Source organism: Guillardia theta (assembly GCF_000315625.1).
Source record: "Guillardia theta CCMP2712 unplaced genomic scaffold GUITHscaffold_218, whole genome shotgun sequence".
Taxonomy (NCBI): Eukaryota; class Cryptophyceae; order Pyrenomonadales; family Geminigeraceae; genus Guillardia; species Guillardia theta.
The window spans coordinates 16026-30040 of record NW_005434458.1 but is presented as its reverse complement, the minus strand read 5'-3'; the positions used below and the strand labels follow the sequence as shown (position 1 = coordinate 30040).

At 53.0% G+C, this 14015-nt stretch overlaps 2 protein-coding genes across 2 annotated transcripts; one reads left to right on the top strand and one right to left on the bottom strand.

The window, feature by feature from the left end:
• Positions 1-30: 30 nt before the first annotated feature.
• Positions 31-3270, top strand: GUITHDRAFT_121203 (hypothetical protein; the record flags this gene model as incomplete). Its single annotated transcript, XM_005819535.1, has 1 exon — positions 31-3270. One exon carries the CDS (start codon positions 31-33, stop codon positions 3268-3270), a length of 3240 nt encoding a protein of 1079 aa, XP_005819592.1.
• A 104-nt stretch (positions 3271-3374) lies between these two features.
• On the bottom strand, positions 3375-5257 carry GUITHDRAFT_156273 (hypothetical protein). Its single transcript, XM_005819534.1, has 2 exons — positions 4570-5257; positions 3375-4520 (listed from the first exon to the last, which is right to left on the bottom strand). Exons 1-2 carry the CDS (start codon positions 5006-5008, stop codon positions 3619-3621), a joined length of 1341 nt encoding a protein of 446 aa, XP_005819591.1. The 5' UTR covers positions 5009-5257; the 3' UTR covers positions 3375-3618.
• Between the last annotated feature and the right edge of the window lie 8758 nt (positions 5258-14015).

The window sequence follows — 14015 nt, the reverse complement described above, 5'->3', positions numbered from 1 at the left end:
ACAAAACGATCAAATCATGTCGCTTTTCAAATGTTGAATGCTCCAACGATTCCGCAGCGTGTGAGGTTGTATCGGTTGGACAACAGCTCACTCTCGGTGCGATGGGATTGTCCCGCATCCTTGGATGGTTTGCCAAACTCTTCTTGTGCTTGCGACCCATGCGGGTCTGCAAGAGGCTTCAGCTTGACTCTATACGTGGGGACCGGCAAAGGAAGTATGCGCTGTGAGGGGTTGGCTACTGAGAATTGTTCGACGGTACAACTGACCTTGAATGTCACGGAATATGTCTTCGATTCTTTGCTAGACACTACGCTTTACGAGGTATCATTATTTGCGTTTCATGAGACAAGAGTTGGAGCCAAGTTCTCCGTCGGCCCGTTCACCATCAACCCTAATCCTCCCTACCAGCCAATGCTCTCGCAGTATGGCGTGTCTTTATTGCAGTTGGCATGGAGTAGGCCATTGTTTCTCGAAGAGCCCTCGCACTTCATGTTGCAGTTTGCAGACAGTGAAAGTTCGTTTGACCCGGGAATGCTCGCGTTGAGATGTTACACGACCAGAGGAATTTTCCTTCCGGAGGGATGTCGCACGTGCGGGGTTGAAATATGTCCCGCTGGAGATTCCTGTGTGAGCATTCAGAGCGTATCACGACAGGGAGAATCGCACCTTCTCCATGGATGCTCGTCATCCAAGGAGATTCAAAACTTCCGCGAAATGTGCAAACAAAATTTATATTCTTTCAACGACACGGTGTGCAATTCAAGTCTATGTAATTCTATCTCTCCCAATCAAGCTATCCTGGACTCTTGTAATGTTTCAACAAACGACACTTACTGTAAATTCGATCCAAATTCATTCATTGTATCCTACGACCCGAAAACCTTCTTGGACAGCAAGGGCGTTTCGTCGGGTGGTTTCATCAGGCAATATAACCTATCCAACGCAACTTTTCATATGTTCTTTGGGAACTCTTACGGCAGCAACCTGGACGGTGTCGTGAGCTGCAATCTCAAGTTAGGCAAACAGTATTTTTTTAGGGTCTTTGCATGCTACCCGAATCTGGGATGTTTCGGTTCTAGAGTAGAAAGTGCTTCGCTGGCAACTCGAACATACAACGTTTCTACTCGCTGGTCGAACTTATTGGTGGACTCAGAGACCAAGTTTTCATTCTTTCTGAAAGATTTGTTCGTCGTTTCGAAAATTCGGCTCGAATTTCCTGTCGGTTTACAGTTTTTCTGGTTCAGGCTGTTGGAACTATCGGATCTATGTCTGTCGGATTCGAATCTCTTCTTTACTGCGAATGTGGACGGAACCGAAACTGGTGCAAAGAATATCTCTTGTTCAAACATGATGATGGACGATAATTGCTCCATGACTCCTTCCTCCAACTTGTCATCTCCCAGAAGTTTTGCGATAGAGATCAACTACGTCAAGAGGTACAGTGATCTGAGACCTTTCAATCTTTCCTTTGCCGTATGTGGCTTTCTGAATCCCAGGAGCTCGCAACTTCTTGATCCTTTTTCTTTCACCATCTTTGATCAGACTTCTAAGATCGTTGGACGGGGCAGGTCAAGTGGGGAGCTGAGGGTTTGGCCGCGGAATTTGACATGTCAGTTGCATTTTGACAATCCTATAGTGAACGAGACGGGTTCTATGTGGGTTACAATCACCAAACCTGATCTGAGAGCTAACGAGACGTTCTCGATCTACTTTCCTACTGGTTTCAATGCTCGAGGGGCTTTCGCCAACAACACAAATGCCTTAGAGCTGGTTGAGGCTAACGATGGTCACGTCAGCCTCAAGGTGTCAAAGGACATTCAGTCCGACCTTCCCTTCTCGTTCGCATTGTTTGACATCCGTAACAGTCTGTGCACTGGATATGCTGGAGACTTTCAAGTCATTCTGCATGAGCACACGTACAGCAAAACGTCAGTGGATGGGATAGTGTCTTGGAACCTGAGCGTTTCCGGGCCATTCCTGCATCAGAACTGTTTCGAAACTTCTCCTAGCATCCTCTTGCCTTTTGCTCGGAACAATTTCTCCCTATTGATCGATGCCTGCAAGTTGAGTCGATGCTGCGGCAATCAGTCGCTGCGAGTTCGTTACCCTGGGAACTCCTCACAGAGTGACTGGAGCTTGACACAGATCCCTTGCGACGGCGACACTGCTGTCATGATGAATGTGTACAACTTTACAAACTTCGACCCTAGACTGGAAGGTCGACAGCTCATGACAGAAGTTCTTCCATCTCTCTCTTGCGGCTCAGAAGCTGTTCTCTGTCAGGATGTGCAGCTGCAGATGGAAGAGAGTTGCTGCATCAACGTCTCAGCTGCTCTCACTCCAGCCATGGAGCCCTCGCTCATCCATGCTCACGTTAGCGGGCGCATCAGCCAACCAGTCCAGCCATCCTCCATCATCCTCATAGAGTCTCTCAGCCCGCTCTTGTTCCTCGGACAGACCGAGGTCGTTCTTCACATCGACGGTCAACCGCAGACTTGTCAAAGTTCCAACGTCTCTTCCCAGCTCCTCAGCTTGCAGTGCACTTTCTTAGGTTCCATCGAGGCTGATTCATGGTTTCAGCTAGACCTGAGGTACCTTCAGAAGGAGTCATGTCAGGATTCCTTTCAATTCGCAATCTCCTTCGACAACCACCAGCTCAACACCAGGCTGAAGGTTGTTTTCGATGCTCTGCTCCTTCCTCCCGCTGTTGTGCAGGGCAACTTCTCTTTGAGCCACAAAGGAACTTTGGACGCTTGTCAGCGACCTGTTTCCCGTCCGCTCGTGGGCAACTCTGCCCATGCCAGTTTGCAGGTTGACCTCAAGTTCAACCAGACGATTCCGATCGGAACCAAGGTTGTGATCCGACTTGACAACGTCACCATTGGCAACGTCTCAGTCAACAACATCACCAGCTCTTTTGAGGTTCAGGTAAGTCTGGCGGGTCCAACGGCCTCCTTGACGCTGCTCGACGTGCCAAGAGGTGAAGGCGTCACGAGCTTCCTGTCAGTCTTGATGGACGTCCATGTTTCGCTGCTCGCTGGTCGTTTCGCGGGTCTGGACCGGCTGATGCTCGTTGACATTGTTTACGATCAACTTTGTCCTTCTCGCTTCACCAACTTCCAGTCTTCCTCCCTCGACAACTTCGTGCCTGTCGACCCCCACGCGAGCGAGCAGTCTCCTTCTACTAGAGGCCTACTGAGCATGGAAGCTAGCTTCCAGGTTACCAACGCTTCGGCTGGGGATACCAGGACGGTTGGTGTTAGGGATTGACAATCCTGATGATGTGCTTTGACTCTGTGAACTTGAACCAACTTGATAACTTGCGTTAACAAGCGAACAGGAACCTCAACACAATCGCGCTCACTGAACGTATAGAAAGTTCGGATCCATTTTATTCGACCAAAACCTACCAAACCAACCAAACCGACCGGATAAGACAGCTAGTTGACTGAAGTATTCGTAACCGCTTACGTAACCCCTAACATACGCTCCCAAGCGCATTATCATCTGAGAAACATCTCTATGAACTTCGCTGATCATTAAAATACTGCATAACAAGAAAACGGCAGCCAACTCAAGTCATTTCAATTGAGTAGCGCGAAGTGCATTGGGCCAATGTTATTCACGTAAGTCCTGCTCATCCTGAGTCGAAGATGAATGCTGAGAATCTTCGTCGGTATCCTCCACTGACTCATCATCGTACGAAACCTCATGATGCGTTGACCTGTCATTCCTATACGCATCGGTTGTCAAATCCATGGACTTAGCTTCTCGATACAATGCTGGCAACAAACTCCCAATACTCAAAGTCTTGTTCACATTTTGCTTTTCCAAGTCAATCAACAACTTCATGACGAAACTCGCGGTCACCTCATCGAACAAATTCTGTGCGAAATACCGTTCAAGACCAAACCTCGTGCAAGCTGTCTCGACTTGTCCTTGTCCATGAAATAATACCATGCAACAAGCAATAAAATGATTTGCTAAAGCTGAAAACCTGTTGACAAAATCCGAAGTCTTTTCCTCTGACCCTTGTATCGTACGTTGAATCTCACCCAGAATATACTGCAAGTGCGACAACGACAAATATTCCTTCACCAGCAACGATTTGAATGATTCCCAAGTACCTTGTGTGGAAATTAATCTATCCTCGCCACGCAATGTTTGCAACCAATTCCTCACACGATTACCAACTAATGTTGCAGCGATGTCAACCTTTTGATCTGGAGGAATTCTTTGACGCTGGAATTGAAACTCAAGCTCCCCAAACCAACTTGCAACGGAATATTCTAGAGTCATTTCTCCATTAAATCGAGAAATATCCTTGGAATGAAACTTCACAAGGGAAGACTGCTGCTTGACATGCTGACTTGACATGTCATTCGACATGCTCGTATCATTTTGCTTGCACGTTGCATCAGCCCCTCTTGGTTCCTTGATCGGAAGGTATTGAACTGCTCCTGATTCATTTAATCTGAACCGTTGCATCATTTCCTCGAACATTTTTTTTATTTTCTTCCCTAAGGACAGAGATTTCCTGTTTTGTCTCGACGAGCTCTCTTTCCTTACGAAACATCACTTCCTTGACGAAAGCTTCATACTTTACTTGCATGTCCATTGCGAGTTGCAATTCTTCTCGCAACTTCTTGTTTGCAGCGACCAATTCTTCAAACTGCACTGATTCGAACCTCGGCCGGGTCGAACCTGCCGGAGACGCAATCCTGGAAATTTCCAAGTCCACTGCGCCCTCCCTGTCGCGCACTTGTTGCGTGACCGATCCATCATAAGAAGGTATATTAATCCTCGAAAATCCCGCGACGTCTCGCTGATTTCCGTTCGAATCCTCTTCTGAGGTAGAAGGTACCGTCGTAACTTCCCTCATCGTCTTGTCTTCAGACGTTTCCTCATCGAAACTCCTTCTAAAGTTGTCAAGCATGACTGCCAAGCCTGAACTTCCAAGAGGACCATCTCCAGGAGACCTTCTTATCCTTTCTACATCCGATTGCATATCCAGAGGTTACCTTTCAAGCTCCTTGTCGATCAAATCAAATCAAATTGTCGCAATCCGCAATTACTTCGAACAAAAACCAAACCTTACGCTACCAATGTTAGGGATTGACAATCCTGATGATGTGCTTTGACTCTGTGAACTTGAACCAACTTGATAACTTGCGTTAACAAGCGAACAGGAACCTCAACACAATCGCGCTCACTGAACGTATAGAAAGTTCGGATCCATTTTATTCGACCAAAACCTACCAAACCAACCAAACCGACCGGATAAGACAGCTAGTTGACTGAAGTATTCGTAACCGCTTACGTAACCCCTAACAGTTGGGCTGCATCTGCGGATAAGCCGCTCGCATCCCTTCCCCGTTGCTCTCGTCGTGACTTTCCCAGTGGAGGCGCAAGTTGACGTCAGCATGATTGCAGTCAGACGGGCAGACATGCTGGTGAGCCCCGGGCTCGTCTCAGTGCAGGACTCAGTGGTGACTTTCCACAACCTCTCGCTCTTGCAGTCCTGGGAGGATCTGACAGGGTGCGAAATCTGTCCAATCACCAAGAGGTGCAAGAATTTGATCGAGATCTTGGAGTTTGACGTGCTATTTCAAGACACCAGACTGCCTCCCATCTCAGGGTCATACCAGCTTGACGTCTTCTTCTACCGCTCGACGGAACTCACCGACCTCGTTGTATCTTCCTCAGTGGGTCATTCGATCTTGGTGGGCAGGCACGTGCTGAACGAATCCTTCTTCACTTTCGGCAGTCTCAGAGCAGGAGACACAACTGAGGTAGCGCTCAACATGACTCTCTTCAACCCCATTCCTTGCAACGGCAGCATCGACATCACTTTCCCGCCAAATTTCAACATTTCAATCTTGGAGCTCTCCTCCAGCAACCCCTCTAACTTCTCTTTGCTCCTCGCCGGTCAGAATTCTATCCGACTTGTCCCCACGGGCACCCGGACTCTTGAGCCTGCCGAGAGCTTGTCAGTGCTGATGTCGGCAGTCAAGCTCTCTCCCTTCATCGAGACTGTCAGCCTGCATGTTTGCACGTCCTACCACTGGAGCTCCACCAGCCGTCCAGTCGACTGCTTCTCTCAGACGCTGCAGGTCGTTTCGAACGTCCTCAACAACCTCGATGCAATTCTGACGCCCAACGTTGCGGGGGCAGTCGCTTCCCTCCAGCTCAGCCTCGAGCTCACCAACCCTCTACCAGCTGGAGGAAGCATCAGGCTGGAGATGCCTGAGGGCGTTGGGATCGTCCCCCAGCTGCAACGGTCTGACGTCTGTGTCAACACTTCTGGCGTCAACATCTTCTTTAAGCAGCTCCTGGTCACCTCGAGCACGAGCCGAGCTGTGGTTTCCCTCCTTGGCCTTGACAAGCTGGAGGGACTCGCTGGAGGGAGAACTTTGCATTTGCTTGTTCCCGGCGTTGTTCTCCCACCTCATGCTGGGCCCTTGCTGGCCTTGACCGTTCGGACCCTGACGGGCCTCGAACAGGAGATCGATGCTAGTGAACTCTTCAACTTCTCTTCCATCACAGCTGGACCAATCCCCGAGGCGGACATGGAGATCATGGTAGCCGAGAAAGGATTCCGCTCCTCTGCCTCCATGCGCTTGCGACTGTCCAACGAGGTCCCGCAGAACGGGCTGATTATGATCAAATTCCCAGCTGACGTCCAGCTGTATCAACCGACCTGCAGTGGAAACACAAGAGGGATGTCGGCAGAGCTGCTGGTGGACGACTTCTACCCTCAGGATGCAAATGGGGTGTGCTCGGGGGGCTGCTTCCTCGTCCTCAAGGTGTTGGGCGATCGCATCCCTCCCGACCTTTCAATCTCATTTATTGTGACAAACTTGAAGAAGGAACCGTTCAAGGGGGTGGAGCTGGACTCGTTCGACATCTCGACGTTCATGGAAGACGGCACCTCGATCGATGCCCAGCATGTGGTTGCTGGTGTCGCGCTGAGGGAGGAGCATCTCGCATATGCAAAACTCATTCCTGAGAGTGAGATCAGAGTGAATCAGTCGGCGAGATTCCGATTCTTAATTCGAGCTCGCAACCTCTCTTCCTGCAATATCTCCATCACTCTGCCTCCCTCCCTCATGGCTCCTCCTGATTGCTGCTCTAGTTTTGCCTTCGGCGAGGCCTCTGGGGACGGCAGGAGACTGACATTGCTTCCTTCTGCTGAGTCTGTCTCTTCTTCTGATGTCATCAACGTCTCAATCGTGCTGCTTCCGACCCGAGCTGGACTTAGTCAAGCCATTGAAGTGAAGGCGGAGGAGCATCAGGGACTCTTGCGCTTGCAGTCTTCGCTCCCAGGCATCGACATCCTTCCAGGACAGGCGTCGCTCCTCTCTGCCCAGCTGATCCCCAGCCATGCAGGAGCGACGTCCGAGCTCGTCGTGCGCGTCAGATTTCAGAGCAAGGTTTTAGCGGAAGGGGGAGGCTTCGAGCTTGAGCTGCCGCCTGAGTTTGCGACGCTCGATCAGTCGCATGCTACCGTCATATCCGGGATGGATGGAGATGTCGACTTGGAGCCCAACAGCACGGTACTGCTGCGACGAGTCCGAAGCGCTTTCGATGTGCCTCCTCAGCAGGAGGTCAGCTTGAAAATCTCGGGCCTGGTCAACCCCAATTTTGCGGGGCAGTTCAAGCTCAGGTTAAGCTCGATTGACTTCAGTCAAGCTGGTTTTTTTCTGCTCGACAGTGTGAGCTTTGTAGTCTCGTCGTCTCCGTCCTCTCTGCTGGGGTTGCTCGTCACACCCTCCAGCTTGGTCAACGGCTATCACGGGCCTCTCAAGTTTTCCTTCCGCAACCTCAACTTGATCCCAGCTGACGGCTCCTTCAAGGTTGTTCTTCCTCCATTCGTGCAGGTGGGGAAAGTTGTCTCTTCTTCTGTCAAAGTGGGAACTTTGCCGAACTCGAACGTGGTGTACGAAGCGGGGGGGTCCTGTTCGCTGCTGGAGGAGGGGGTACTGCATGTGGTAAGGAGGAAGGTCAAAGTGATCCCAGCGATGACTAGAATCGAGGTGGAGATTCATAACGTTGACGTCGTTGGATTTCTTGCAAACAGTTCCAACGTGACGATAGCAACGATTGTCTCCCAAGGTATGATCGAACTGGGGGCTGCTAGCCTATCAATCGCCAGGCCCGACTCTCTCGGAGAGTTCTTGTTCAGCTTCAGCTCGGACCAAGTCGGGGATGTAGTAGGTGTCAGTTTGTCGTTCTACACTGGCCGACTTGACATCTCGAGAGATTTTCTTGTTCTGACTTGTCTGTCACCTGAGTCGTATATGCTGGATGATGCCAGCTGCTCTAGCGACGGGCGGAACGTCTCGTCCTCGCTGACATCCCCCACCGTCCTCGTTCTGCACTTTCAGGAGCCTCTGGGCGCGAGGGAGCTCGTATCTCTTGCCTGCCGTGGTCTCGTTGGCAGAAACGCCTCGGGAGTTGCACGTTTCCTCATCGAGACATCGTCTGTCTCAGCTTCATCAGTCATCGAGGCTGCATGGTTCACTCAGGACTACCTCGCGCGTGTGATTGCAAACGTCAGTGTCATCCCCCTTGACGACCGCATCGGCGTCAAGACGACCTACAACATCTCGTTCTTCCTCGACTATCAGCTCAACTGCGACTGCTCTCTTGTCTTGCTCCTTCCACTTTGCTTCAGGGCCGTCGAGCCTGTCATCGCGCAGTCCTGCGACTCCTCCGCTTGTGTCAACCGTTCTACAACAGTTAAGGTGACAGGGGACTACCTCCAAGTAGTTTCTCAGCTTAGCTTGCAGTCAGGCCGGCACTTCTTGTTACAGGTGCATGGCATCGTCAACTGCCATCTGCAGGGCTTCTACCCCGTCCTTGTGCGGATCAAAGACAGCAGCAGACAGCTGAACAACATGTCAGCATGGAACGATGACGTGGCAGCCATGGGAGAGACAGCAGTAGCGATCAGGCCGTTCAAAGAATGTGTTGCTACTATATCCCCAGACAGAGCCACAGCAGGGGAGTGGCGAGACATGTCCTTCTCCTTCTACTCCGACACCCTCCAGCTAAACCTCAGCTCGGTCAGGCTTCACTTTCCTCAGGGCTACGACATCTCCCGCTCGTCGTGTAATCGTGAGGACTGCAAGGCCGTCGTGTCGCAGCAGGTGATGGAGATCGACGAACGCTTTCTCTCCTCCCCTTCCTCTCCCTTGCGCTTCACCACCAATGTCGTCAACGTTCGTGTCCCTCAGTACGAAGTTTCCAATCACGGCGAGGCCTCAGCTGGCTTCTTGCTGGAGCTGGTGGGAGAGGAGATGGGGAGAAGTCAAGTCTTCCTGAGCTCCTCGTGCTCTTCCATCCAGATCGTCCCAGCTGCTCTCCTCTTCGAGCGCCTCCAGGCGGCCAGCAACATCCTCGATGTTCAGGAGGGACCTGGGCTCGTGCTGGGCTCTCCACTCGATCTGTTTGCGGGAGCTGTACAAAATCTGACCATCAAGTTCTACACGACCAACATGGTCCCGCAGGATGGAGCCATACAGGTTGACTTCCCGGAGTCCTTCAACGTCTCGAGCATGGGGTGTCGTGTGCTTCTCCCTGCCTTTGCCTCCTCCAACGTCTTTCAAGGATCGCGCGTGCTTATCGTCGTCGACATCCCTCCTGACTCGCTGGTCCAGGTGGACTGCGAGGGTTTCCGAGCCCAGCAGTTCGTGAAGGAGACTGTCACTGTGACTGTCACGTCCTTCAATCCTGCTGGGGCTCGGGTGGATTTGGGGCAGCTCTTCCTCCGAGTCCTCTCCCACGAGTTTCGAGGCATCTCCCTGACGCTCAGCAGCCTGTACGCAGGAGACGAGACGTCTCTCCTCGTCAACCTCACCATCACCAACGCGATCCCTCCCGACGGGACGGTGGAGATCGTCATCCCCGACGGGTTCCAGACACTCGACTGGCCACCGTCCTCGAGTACTTCAGTCTTGCTGTACGAGACGGGTCAGAGAGTCACTGCGAGTTACTCGAGGGTACAAATCTGCAACCAAACCTCGTCTTTCTCCTCTTCCTCCTGCCAGAAGATTGTCGTGACATCCTTCCAGCACAGCATTCCTGAGTACTCCACCATCGGCATCGAGATCCCGCGGCTGAGGGTTCAGGTCGAAAGCGGCAGGACTGGATTGTTTCTTGTCAACACCAAGTTGTCAACTGACGGTGAGCTGATGGAGGGATGCGATCCTCTCTCGTCATTCTCAGCCCTTGCTTGTGCCCACCAGAGCGATCAGTCCTTCCTGATCAATGCTTCTCACTTCCATAACCTTCAGCTGAACCTGGAGAGGTTGACAGCTGGCTCAGTGGGGCGGGCCGTTCTCACCTTCACCACCACCACGATCCTTCAGAACTCTTCATACTTCGTCCTCGACATCCCAGGAGGTTTTGAGATCAACAGGTTTGCCCCTCTCTCGGGCCTCAACTTTGGCATCGATGGCGTCTTGGTCCCTTCGTTCCGCGGAAGCTCCCTTGTCATTCGCAGGAAGGGCGGCTCTGATATTCCAGCTAATGCTCAGGTGGGGATTGGCCTGGCGGGGCTGAAGAACAAGCCGATCTCCGACTGTCAGCCAGCTGAGAACTATTTGATCCCCTCATCCAGCTCGCTGCGGGTGTTCTCGGACTCAGACGTGCTGCAAGTCACGGCGACGATACATGTGCCCTGCATCCATCCAGGGGTCATCGAGGAGTTCGAGGTCAGACCCGTCGATCCTTCTGCTGGAGTTCTGGGGGAGACGATCGTATCGTTCCGGACTGCCAACCCTCTCCCCGGCAGTGCGAGGATTCGCCTGGAATTTCCAGCTGAGGAGGAACTGACTCCTCCCTTTCTCGCTCACGGCATTCACAACTTGGACGGCGACCTGCTAGTCTACTGGAGCAACTTGAGCGCCCACGTGCTGGAGCTCGTCAGGATTGGTGGCAGCTCGATCCCTGCTGGGGTGGTTGCTCGGTTCAACCTGTCGGGAGTACGCAACCAGAGGTTCTCGGGGGTCAACGGAGTTCACCGCCTTCAGACCTCAGCCGGTGACCAGCTTATCGACATAGGTGAGCTTGACACCAGAGTCTTCATTGAGCCGGCCAACTTGCACAACTGCTATATCAGGACCAGCTCAAGCCAGTCCTGGACTATTGGAGATATCACGGTCGAGCTCATGGTTGTCAACCCGATCCCCGTCAACGGATCCATTGAGATTGACGTTCCGCTCGGCTTCATTATTGAGCCCGCATCGTTCTCCTTGGAGATGAACGGGGTCGAGAAGGTCCGAGCTGTCGTGAACAACACGGTCACGTGGGTTCTCGACTCCTCTCTGCATCCGTGCAACGTGTCGATGCCTGAGACCGAGGCGACCCGAGAGGCAATAACTCCTCGCTGCTCCTTTCCTCTCCTCCAGGAGCCCTCCGCCTGCAAGACAACGATCTCCCTACTCGGCCTCCGCATGCCCAAGGTCAGGTCAGAGGGCTTCACATTCTCAGTGCGGACGAGACTGCCTGACGGCCCTATTGTTGACTTTGCGGTACGCAATCTGTCAGGCTTTACTGCCAGCAGGTTGTCGTCGGCGATCATCGACCCAGTCGGGAGGTCAGCTGGGGAGATTACACCGGTGTTTGTCAGTTTCATTCCTCCGCACTCCATGGGCTGGGACACAACCTTCAACCTCAACTTCCCTGAAGGGTTTGACGTGTCGCAAGCGATGCTCGACGTAAGTCCTATGAGCACCAACGTTGCTAATGGACTCCTCGGCCGCTCGCTGACTCCTCCTGCCGTCGTTGACTTCTACTTCGAGTCGTCATCGGAGAGTCAGAGTGATCTCGTAGCTGGAGATCAGCTAAAAATAGTCGTCAGGTTCTCGACGAATTTCGAGATCGAGAAGGGAACAAGCGTCCGCATCTCATGCATGAACTTCAGCAAGACACCTTCCTCGACCAACTTCACCACAGTCTTCCAGCCAGCACTCTCCGCGACTTCTAGTTGGTCTCGAGACGAAGGAACCTTGTCCCTTCTTGTTAATGACGTCATCTCGGCACGACAACCACTCTCTTTCTCCTTCTACCTCCTCGTCTCCAGTCAACTCTCAACGGCCCTCTGTCAGCCCCTCATGGAAGTGGCTTTGCCGTCTTGCCTTGAAGGTCTTTGCTTGCCAGTTAGCAGGCTGTCAGGTCGAGAGCTGTCGGTCACGAGACCGCCTTCCTTCTACCAGAACTCAGTGATGTATCGGACCGTACAACCAGCCGAGTTGTTCGAGGTCAAAGTCTGGATCCAAGTGAACTTCCTGCTGACATCCAGACATGAAATTGTCCTCTCGGGCCTGAATGTCAGACCAGCTGCCAACATCTCCGACTTCGTCGCTACAGCTGGACAGCTGACGGTGAAGTCTGTTGACCCAGAAGCCGGCAGCATTTCGCTAGCGATCCTCCCAGATTCTCTGGATCCCGCGACTACGCTGTCCTTCTCTTTCATTCTAGCAGCAGATGTTCCTTTCCTTTCCTCTCCCTTGAACGTCACTGTCAGGCCGAGCTCGACCTCATGGGATAGTCTGATTTCGCTGGCAGCGCCAGCAGCCACATGCATCAACGGCACTTGCCAGGCTCAACCGTTCACCTTCATCACTAGGACCATCTCACAGAACTGCGACGTCGGCAACGTCACCAACGTCATCACAGTCACCCTGCGGTCAACCTTCGCCCTCCGGCCAGGCACTTACATTCACATTGGCAACTTGACGTCTTCCCTCACCCCCGACGGTGACGTCACTCTCGATCAGCCATCCAACCTCCTCGACCCATCGGCCACCTGGAACGCCTCGAGTGGCCAGCTGACCGTCAGAGTGTCTCCGACAGTTTCCCAGCTCACTCTGCACGATGCTGACCTCATCTTCTCTTTCAACCTTCGCAATCCCCCCGGCTTGTCCGAGGGTGTGAGACCGCGGGTGATGGCAGCAGCGACGGGCTTTGACAGCTGGAGAGAGATGGAAGGAGTTGTCCTGCGGGTGTCCGAGGAGGCGAAGCTTAGCTCTCCCAGCATCACATTTAGCTCGCTGATAGCGCTTGGCAACAACTCGGTCAGCATCAGCTTCACAGTCAACGTCAACCTGCTCGAGGGCTCCAAGATCCTCCTCTACCAGCTCCCAGCTGACTTCTCTGCTCCTAGCACGTGCAACGGGACGAGCTTGACCGGATCGCCGTGCGTCTTCCCCTTCTTCTTCCGCGGCAAAAACCACACGAGCTGCGTGAGCGAGGCGTACATGGGAACAGACTATCCCTTCATCCCTGGACGCGCCTGGTGTGCCACCAGCGAGCTCTTCTCGGAGCAAGCACAGGCTGTAGCAGATGGGGACGAGGCGGTCTGGATCAGCCAGTCTCGCGGGTCCCTGTGGGACTACTGCACGTGCGAGAAGCAGGTGAAGCAGCTGTGGGGGCCCAGCGCCTCGATCTTCAACGACGCCATTTGGGACCCAACGCTGAACCTGATGAGCCTCACGGTCATAGCGGGGAAGAGGGTCAGCGCCAACGTGAAAGTTGATTTCAGTTATGAGATTCGGAACGCGGACAGCAACGTCAGGGTCAACCTCTCCGACTACGAGTTCATCGCCCTCATGCACAGGCCCTACAACCCGCGGGTGTTGACCTGCGGCAACGTGACGTGCGAGGGGAACCCCTGGGCCAACACCTACCAGGGACCGGTCCTTGTGCTGGAGGAGCCGCACAACTGGGCGACCTTCCCTCCTGTCTCGCTGGTAGGCCCGGCGTACCACGTGATCCGCAAGTGCAGCCGGACGGTGGCGACGTTGGTGGATAATCAGCGAGTGGAGGTCAACCCGGACTTGTCATCCTGGCAGGTCAAGGACCTAAATGTCCAGCTGTCGTCTAGCTGGAAGAGCTTCACTGTCAAGTTGCTCCCATTTATCGACATCGACTCCCCAGTCGTGATCGAGCTGCTCGTCGGGAACGGTACAAACGTCACGGGGGGGGTGGGGACGAGGACGCTGCAGCTG